General features: G+C 43.9%; 1 protein-coding gene across 1 annotated transcript; it reads right to left on the reverse strand.

Moving 5' to 3' along the window:
- Positions 1-483: 483 nt before the first annotated feature.
- Positions 484-5,339, reverse strand: DBX1 (developing brain homeobox 1). Its single transcript, XM_034769836.1, has 4 exons — positions 4,970-5,339; positions 4,244-4,345; positions 1,961-2,163; positions 484-882 (listed from the first exon to the last, which is right to left on the reverse strand). The coding sequence occupies exons 1-4, from the start codon at positions 5,337-5,339 to the stop codon at positions 505-507; spliced, it is 1,053 nt and encodes a 350-aa protein (XP_034625727.1). The 3' UTR covers positions 484-504.
- Between the last annotated feature and the right edge of the window lie 4,236 nt (positions 5,340-9,575).

The following is a 9,575-nucleotide window of genomic DNA, read 5'->3' on the forward strand; positions in this document are numbered from 1 at the left end:
CATGTAAACAAGGGTTCCAGGATCAGACCATACAACTTTCATCATTTCCATAACTTAATAATAGCAGGGAGTTCTCTTGAAATCTAATAAAAGGATTACAGCATTTACCATGATTTTGTCTCCAAACCACAGTCTCCACTCCATTTAATTACTTCCCCCTTGCTATATACCAAGCATGCCTTCCAAAGCAGGGTGTTCCAATTATCTTGTCTGTGGCTTGCATGGGGAAAATGCAGCTATCCTACAAGTTTGGTTGCTAAACATAGATACAAAGAGAGAGGCTAATGGATGCTATGTATACAAGGCCTCATAAGCAAAGCAAATAGACAAGGAAAGGAGTATAAGTGTAGGCAGACCCGGCTATGCCATAAATAACTTGCATGTGAGAACCATGTAGACATTCAGGAGGGACACCACCTCTTCAATTTTATAGCACTTCTATACTTCTATTTATTAAGTTACATCTTGCAAAGTCTCCTGTTGTGGTGGGGGCAGGCAGGAGATCTAAGAGACTGTGATCTCCTCCTCTTCCTCTTCCCCCTCATCATCCTCTTCCTCCGAGTCTGAGAAGTCTGAAGGTTTGCTGGGGCTGCTGGAGTGGGATGGAGAGGGGGGCATCTGGGAGTCCAGTCTGTCCCTCAAGTGCAGGTGCTCTGGAGACTGGTGGTAGGTCAGGGTGTGCCGAGGGCTGGCTGGGCACAGAGGGGACACTTCCTCCTCTTCCTCCTCCTCCTCTGAACATTTCTTGCCTACGTCGCTGAGGTCTGGGTGAGGGTTGAACTTGGTGGGTAAGGTTTGTTCTCTGCAGCCCCCGGAGGAGAGAAGCTCTCTCTCTTTGGAGTTCCTCCACTTCATCCTTCTGTTCTGGAACCAGATCTTCACCTAGATAGAAAGGGATTCACAAAGCCCCGGGCTCCGGTTACACAGAATTGTAGTGTACGCGGCTGGGCACGTGTGACTTATAGCCCCCCTGGCTGCCACTACCACCGCCTCAATGCGCCGCTGCTGAAAGCTTGCCTCGGGCCAGAGGGAGTCTGATAGACTCTCAATTCATGTCAGCTCCCCGGGGCAGGCACTGAGGCCTCGGGGAGGGTGTGGTCGGTGCCCAGCGCGCAGTAGGCACTAGCAGACTAGATGGGCAGCCCAGCTCTACTGGCTCCTGACAGCGATGCCTGGCGTGCTCTCCCTTTCTCCCACTCTGGGCTCTCTGCTGGTCTTTGAACCGCCCCCCCAATCTGGAACAGCCTTCGGATCTCCCTGCTCCACCTGCCAGGTCGCCGCCTCCTCCCACTCCAGCCCGAGAGGTTACTGCATCCGCCCTGGCCGTTGATCTCTTCTCCCTTGTCCAGCGCTAGCCCGAGCGCAGGCTGGAGGCGGGGAGCGTTACCACCCCGCAGGGCACTGGGTCCCAGCCAGCCCTACTGAGGTCTGTGGGAGCGAAGAGCGCCCGGGAGCTGGCAAGATCGGATCCTAAATTGTAAGATCTTTGGGGTAAGGCTCTTGTCCAGGCTCCATCGGTGTGCACCAGGCGTGAGAGGATAAAGGTAGCGAAGCGGTGACACGTGAGAAGGGGAGGAAGGATAGGGAAACCCCATCCCAGGAAGCGAGGCGATCCCTAGTTGTGTACACGCTGTAACTCCCCACCCAGGGAATCCACATCTCTTCTCCCCCGTGTGTGTCTCTGGGGGCTCTACCAGCATTTGCTGAGTATATAAGGACACGCTGTTTATCCTGATGGGCAGTGTGCTAAGTGCCCTTAAGGTGACGCCCAGCAGCTGGCAGGATTGGCCCCAATGGCCCAGTGACGAACATCCCCGCCAGTGGCCTGCGAAAGGCCCTCCCCTTGGATGGCGTAATGCTGATCCCATGGCTGGTCCTCGGGCTCTCATGCCAGCCCGCCCAGGATGAATGCCATCTCCCCCCCCCCCCCATGCACACACACGCGGGGGTTGTTAGTTACCTGCGAGTCTTTGAGCCCCAGTTTGGCTGCCAGCTTTTTCCTGTCTGGTTTGCTGATGTACTTCTGCTTCTGAAACATTTTCTCCAGAGCTTTGCGTTGCACGTCCGAGAAGACTGCCCTGCGAAGCATCCCTCTGCGGGGCTTCCCTCTAGCAGCCAGGGGCCAAGAGAAAGTGCCGGGGATCGGCACCACAGAGGAGGACGCTGGGGAAAGAGACAAGAGCAGAGACTAAGCTGAGCTAGCCAAGAAACTGCAAACAGGCTTTTCCCCCGCTTTCTGCTTCTCCGCTTCTCTCCCCTTCTTTCCTTTAACTTCTTGGCACTTTCTCCAGCTTTTTCTTTCTTTCTTTCTTTCTTTCTTCTCTTTTTCATCCTTCTTTCTGTCTTTTTCACTCTCTCTCGCCATCTCCCCCCCCCCTTCTTTCACTCTGTACACACATCCCACTGAATGGACCAGCACCTATAAACCTGAAGCAATGAAAGGAACTTTACGCTTAAATAACTGTCCCTTTCAACAAGTGATAACTAGGATTAGATACATCAACTGAAACGTGTAAAATGTATCAATAGTGGGCTGTTTTGTTATGTGTTTCAAAGGTTTGCAGCTTGAAAAGGCAAAGCGAGGCGTACCAACTAAAATAGAGGTATAATAAAAAAGCTTTTTTCTCTCTCCAAAGTATTTGATTTTTTTCAGAAGCTTTTATCATTTCAGACACTTTATTATTCTTGAGATGAAAATGAGGGACTTTTCTGGTTTGAACAAAAAAGTCCGCTTTAGATGCAGTTTTGATCAATCAGTATTCATCTTTTTTATATTAATCTTCCCTCCCCCCTTACAAAACTTGAAGAATTCAATCCGAAGACATGAAAAGTAACAGCTAATTAGCACATTGACTGGTTCCCAATGGTATTGGTATGATAAAAAGGGCACAGTTTCGCCTTAAAAAAAAATCCCAAAGAGAGACAGAGATTCTAATGAAGCGTGAATGGTAATTGTGTAGTAATGAACTAACAGAAAAAGACTGAGGACAAGCAGCTAAAGCCATATATTATTGGAACAAAAGAGATTTACACTTTCAAACTAAACACAACTGCATGCCAAGCTCCTTGGGAGAATACTGATGACACAGTCTTCTCTTTCCCCAAATCATTTTCATTAAATGGACATGAAAAGCTATTTATAAAGCTCAAGTTGTTTTTGTTAGGCCATTCACATGCTGGAGAAAAGAAGCAAATTCCATTATCAGGAGCATGAATGGAAGAGCTTGGATTATTTTCTTCCTCTTTTTTAAAAAAAATATTAATAGCTTGTTTGTCTAATTAGATTTTTTTTAATTGTTGCCCCAAATCCTGACACTATAGGACTCAGATCTCAATACCCTGAGTCTTCTTGATTTTTATCTTTCTTAATCGGTGTAAATTTTATGACATTTTAATAGCCATTAATTAATATAGATAAATATATGAAGTTGGAGACCCAAGAACGAAATGATTAATATACTCTCAGGTTGTAAGGGGATAAGATTTGCATTTCAATGTAACTATTATTGGGAGAAGGGGATAATACTTAGTAATAATATGACACTGAAGACACAAAATAGGCAATGAAAAGGTTAATGGAATTTTCATCGTAGTCTTGATTTGTTTTGTTTACCTGCCCAGATCGTATTTGTAAATTTTCTAATGGACAGGGATTTGGGGTATGTATGTGGCTTTTTTGCCACACCGAATACCCAAACAAGGGAACGCTCCATGTGGTCTTGTGAAAATACTGGAACACTGAATGACCCTTAATGGGAAATTAGCCCATGGCTGGTAAATGTCTATCAGCAGCATGGTAAAGTCAGCGCTAGGTCTGTGTGTGGCTGCCCAGAGGGAGCTGACCAAATTGGTCATGGTGCTGAAACTTTTGTTGGGGATCACCGGCAGAGTGCACTGACTCTGTGGGAAAACCGCAGCCATGAAGAGGATGCCAGCAGCTTCTCTGTGAGAAGGGAACCGCCTCAAATTTGGACCATGACAATTCCGGCTAATTTGTAGATCAGGGGGGAATTGGTACGAAATGTCAAGCAGTCACTGCTTGTGCTAAATAGGGCATCAAATTGGCGCGACTGATTCTTGAATGTTGTTCTCCGTCCAACCTCTGAACTAGAGCATAACCCCCAAGGGTGGACGGAGAAATATGACTGGGATATGCCCGGAACAATTAAGGGGGGTGGGAGTGGAGGAGAGCGATGAGATATAGGAGTCAGGAGAGGGAAGGCTGAGGGGTCTTGAGACCTACCTGGGAAATAAGAAGATCTGATAAAAGGCTGGAAGGATCCTTCAAAGTATGGAAAGGAGAATGTCTTTGGAGGGACACTCGGAAGCAACGCAGGGGAGGTTTCTGGCAAAAATAAAAGCAAATAAAAAAAAGATATTTACCGTTCATTGGATTCCACCAGTAGCAGGAAGAGAGCAGTGGAGATGATAAAGTAGCAGCTCAATACAACATTTCTTCCCTAAAGCAGACGCAGACGGATCAAATTAATCTGCCTGGTTCTAGTTTAAAAAATAATCCCCTTCCTGGGAGTGTTTTGTTTTCTTTTTGCCAGGGAACTGATACTAACGAGGCAGAGATTAGTCACTTTGGCATCGTTTATCAGAACCGACAAACAAACAAACCGCTCTGCTCTCCGAAATTTAGAGGGACCCTCATCATTTCTGCAAAGATTCAAGAGGCAATGCGGCAGAACGAACGGAGAGCCAGGGCCGCCCATTACTCTTCAACCAATGCTCTGCAGAAGGTCTCTGATTCTCGATTGCAGGTCTCTCCCTCCCTCCCCCCGCCCCTTCCTCAAACACTCAGATGATGATCATTTCTTCAACATTGGCAGTGATGTATAGGAAGAACCCCCCGCTCCCCCTTAACGTACTTAATGGTTTTCCGATTGGAAAACACTGCACAGGAATAAGCTCCTGCTAGTCCTCCTGAAACACTAAATTGAGGCGCTAAAAGTTGGTCGCTTACCAGCTCTAGGAGTGGACGAGAGGATGGCGTTGACCCCAAACTTCAGGAAAGTGGAATCGTTATTGGATGAGACTGAAGTCTGCGGGGAACAGACCCTCCTAGCGCTAGAGGTGTTGCAGCTGACGAGCTCTGATGTCACAGTGTCTGTCCTGGCTGTGCTGGTCCCGGAGGCTGGAGGGGACATGCTAGGCGGAGGGCCGTTCCGAGGCAGGTAACTGGCAGGCCTGCTGATCCTGATCAAATCTTCCACCAAGAAGCTAGAATGGCTAGAAAAGGCTGACTGAAGAGACTGAGGCAAAGTTAAAGTAGGAGTTGGCCGCAGGAGATTCGGGTACACAGCCGGAGGAGCTATGAGACTTGGGAACATCATCGCAGAGGCTGAGCAAATACTTTTCAGGGTCCAAGGAACCTGGCTTGGTATTTTTTTCCGCTTTGCAAACCTCTTTAGTAAAGATCCAACTAGTAAGTCTGGCAGGGTTCTCTTTGCCCTTCCTCCTGGATGATGGGTTTTATAGTGGTCAGCCCTGCTAAAGCTCTTTCAAAAGTGACAGCTCGAACAAAGGGGTTCAACAAAGTTCTCCACTTGAGCTTCATTCATCGAGAGCTCTGGGCTTTCTGATTGGTCCAGGGGTGCAATTTATGATTGGATTAGACTTCATAAACAAGCAATGCACAATGGCCTTGCAACAAAGAAAGTGTAGTCATCAATTTTGCATATTGACCGCCTCTTTGGAATACATTTCTCCAAAGGCTCCCAGCAGGGTTTTGTTCAGAAGCAACACACACAAGCTAATTAAATGCCTATTTAAAAGTTTCAAATGACATCTTGCCTCATAGAAAAAGAATTATTTAAAGAAAGCACTAAATTTATTTGCTGCTCCCCTGCCGAGTTTAGGAAATAAATCAATAAATATTCATACAAACTTATCTACGGGCTGTCAAAAAAGCACCATTTTTGAATAATGGAAGATACAAATTAGTGAACATAAAATTAAACTCTGCTGATGAAAAGATCCTGATATTGGATCTGATTGTTTTCTGAAAATGTCTTCCGTGCTATCGTATGCAGTGAAATTTGAAAGTATGCTGTACGTATGTAAGACAATCTTTTCTATCCAAAAAATCAAGCCTACAAACATTTGGAATAATATAAACCGATCTGAATGATTATATCTGGTTTTGTTACTAGGCCGATGATTGGATAGCAAATAAGTAATTTTATGTGTTCAAACAACAGGTTTGCAAATAAACTTAAATGTAATAGTTATTTTAGTTCATAAGGAACTATGAGGAAATATGAACATTAAAAATAGAAAAGACCTATACAGCTCTTTTTAGTAACACAACAAACAATTGACATTTTAAGTCGGCTGTTAGGGTTTATCTAATCTATTTTTTAAAATGGTAGAAATAAACATATTTGAAAGTGAAGGCGAGTGAAACATGCCAACGTCTTGATCCATATTACTAACCTAAGTATTCTTTGAGTAAGTGCCATTTTTTGTAAACAGCAGTTTTAAAAATATAGCTTGAATCCTTCTCAGATCCCCCCCAAATGCATATTCAATGGCTTTTTTTATCTGAGTCTCTGAAAGTATATTTAATTATGTCCCCCAAAACAGAGAGCCCACTACTTTTCTCTGGGAACAAGTACTATTTTAAGGGAATAGTTTAAAAAGTGATTTTCTGATAGCCCTTTTAATGGCAAATATGGAAATATATGAAATTGTAGTTAATTTTCGTTGGGGTAGGTCGATGAAAGAGGCTATTGAAAAGTGGTTTTACCTGATTTCTCTGTTAAATAATATAACAGATGTGTTAAATGTTTTAAAAGCACCCTATTCAGTTCTTTGGTGTTGCGGAACCTTTGCAAGCAGAAGTGTGCAGCCTCAGCCATGCAGCCTTTATCCTATTAACCATGAACTAACTGTCACCTTCAGCTGTTTTCTCTTTTTACTTTTTAACACAAAGCTTTCTCAAAAATCTTATTAACCAGCTTTATTTCTCTCGATGGTTTTTGTCCGGGTGTTTTGTGTTGATTATCTCCATGTCGATGCTTTAACCATTCAATAAAAGTGCATCTGCGATTTATATCACATTAGGGAAGAAAGAAAGTCTGTTAAACCTCTCCCTTGATTCAAATCAAACAGTTATTTATTAGAGAGGACGGAACTGGCCATCGAAATTATATGATGCTGACAAGTTTCCCCAACGCTATTCCAAGGCTCCAACAACCTATCGCTTGTAAGAGTATATGGTGATTCAGAAGATCTTCGGTATCAGTTTAAGAACTCTGCGATTTTTAAAATTAGTGTTAACGTTTTGCAGAAGGAAGGAAGAAAGAGAACCCCAGCAAGACCTACGAAGGAACTAACTAAGATCAAATGAAGCCCAGTTCCAAAACACCTGCACTTGGAAGCTGGCACAGTTTATGCACTACTCCAAGTCACAGTGGGAAGGCTTAGTCTGTCGGTACCATATCCTGCTCTGTTTTTTTGCATTTACTTCTTTTCTTACCATAGCATTTCCCTACGGATAGGGCGAGACCATGCTGTATGCCTGGCTGCTCTCAAGGTGTTACTTTCAGGCAAGTGGAACAGTAGCAAATAAAACAATCGAATAGAACGTTTCAAACAATAAATAATGAATTCTTCCCAACTCCCACCCCCAAACGCGGTATTTCCCAGCAGAACTTGAGTGTCTAGAAGAGCAGCCCAGGCGGATCTGAGAACACATAGTTTTTACAGTCATTATGTTCCATTGAGATGATTTACTCCTTTCTTTACATATACATCGGGGGCATTTTGCCTCACTATAGACCAACTGCTGCTAATTTCTCTGGTTTTTAAAAAAGGGGCTGACATTTTCTGGAAGGTTGGGTCAAACGCATGCTGTGGCACACGTGGACCCAGTTCCTTGTGATATGTCTTAGCACACTCATAAAGAATTCCTTAAGCACCAAGGCAAAAGGGACTAGACATCTATTGAAAGGGAAGATAGACCATAAGAAACCAAGAAATCGGACGAAAGGATCTTATTTTAAGTGATCTCCTTTGGAAGTTTCTTTTCAAAGGCAGTGATCGTTTAAGAGAAGGGAATTCTAATGTCTGCAGATAAAACCTGTGACTAATGCCGTTTGACCTATGCTCATGTGGTTTTGTGCTTCCTGCCATTCATTTTAATGTCGTTATCTTCAAATTTATTTCTTAAAAGTCACTCGCGTTCTTTGTCGCCCCCTCTTAGTTTAAAAAAAAAATCGAGGAGAAAAACTTTTGAAGTCTGCGTGTGTCACACTCCCAGGCTGCTGGTATTCTGCGCGGACTTGTCCGAGAGAGCCAGAACTTTGCATTGGCACTCAGATTGCTTCACCTAATATACAGAATTCTGATTGTGTCAATTAGATCATCTCCTCCCGTTCAGTATCATTTGTACAATGTCACTCCGTGTCGGTCATATTTACAAGGTCTCAATCATTTTGGAGGGAGGATATGCGACGCCTGAACCGAAAAGCAGGAAATAACTTTTAAAGACAGAGACTGGGGATTTGATGCTACAGCACCTCATAAGCGATTGGTTGTTTTTGTAGGTCCCTGTAAAAGAGGGATGTGGTAGGGTTTTGTTTAAAGCTCTGCGACGTTTTACTCAACTGGCATTGCCCGCCAAGATATTTGCACAGCTGCCCAGCTTGCAAATCAGAAACATGAATCAATTTCAGAACGGATCGCGGGCAAGTATTTTTTATGAAAATAGAGAGCTCAGCGGTATTTCAGAGGCTGTGTCTCACTCACACAGTTATTGTGTCTTGTACCCGCCTTGGGCTTGTAGAGCAATTTCAAGATAATAAACAAATGAAAAGTTCTGATTTGTTTTAATTAAACAGAAAAAATCAAACCCAAACGCGTTAACGTACTATTCAGCTGTAAACTATCACAAAGGAAAATGATCGTGGAATGTCTTTATAAACCATCAACTTTAATTCACTATTTGACATGTGCAGCGATTAAAGGAGACAGATTTGTAGTCACCGGTTTGCTCCATTCTATTTATTGGTCTTTATTTGCTAAACACTTTTTTGCAAGCTCCTGGAGCTCTTTGTAGCGCTCTCGAGTGCAGCTGGGAGCCAGGTAGCAGCCTGGAGCCTCCCTGTTGCTGATTCAGAGAGCGGAAGGGCTCTGTATACTATGGACACTTGGACTTGTTGTTCTGAAAATCTATAGAGTAAAGATATACGTAGCTTTTATTTTTCCTGGGGGAGGGGAAGGTGGATGCTCTATCCCTCGAGTTTAATGCGTTTCCAAGCTCTTTAATGATGCTTAGCCACCTCGTTGAGAGCTTAAATGCAGGCTGTTGGTGCGAAGCTGTATTAAGACACCTAAGGCGTTCACCTTTAGAATTCAACACAAGGAACAGTAACTGTTGGTTCGTTCAAAGCTTTTCTAGATCCCCCTTTTTCTTGAAAATCCTTCTATTGTGCCAATCAAGCAGATGGTTTGCAGGAAATATAGCTTGGCCCCAGTGACCGAAACTAATTTTAATTAGCTTTCCAAGCCTGGCACGTTTGTTTTGCTCTTACAAAATAGCTAAAAAACAGCTGGCAAGGGTGAAT

This window comes from Trachemys scripta, chromosome 4 (genome assembly GCF_013100865.1).
Source record: "Trachemys scripta elegans isolate TJP31775 chromosome 4, CAS_Tse_1.0, whole genome shotgun sequence".
In the NCBI taxonomy this organism is placed as follows: Eukaryota; Metazoa; Chordata; order Testudines; family Emydidae; genus Trachemys; species Trachemys scripta.

Bases quoted from the DNA above. Each gene is read 5' to 3' on its own strand.
- DBX1 (XM_034769836.1), bottom strand. From the start codon at position 5,339: ATGATGTTCCCAAGTCTCATAGCTCCTCCGGCTGTGTACCCGAATCTC. The intron at 2,164-4,243 runs GTAGGTCTCAAG...CTCTTTCCCCAG, and splicing joins CAGATCTTCTTATTTCCCAG to CGTCCTCCTCTGTGGTGCCG. The intron at 883-1,960 runs GTAACTAACAAC...CTTTCTATCTAG, and splicing joins TGGGGCTCAAAGACTCGCAG to GTGAAGATCTGGTTCCAGAA.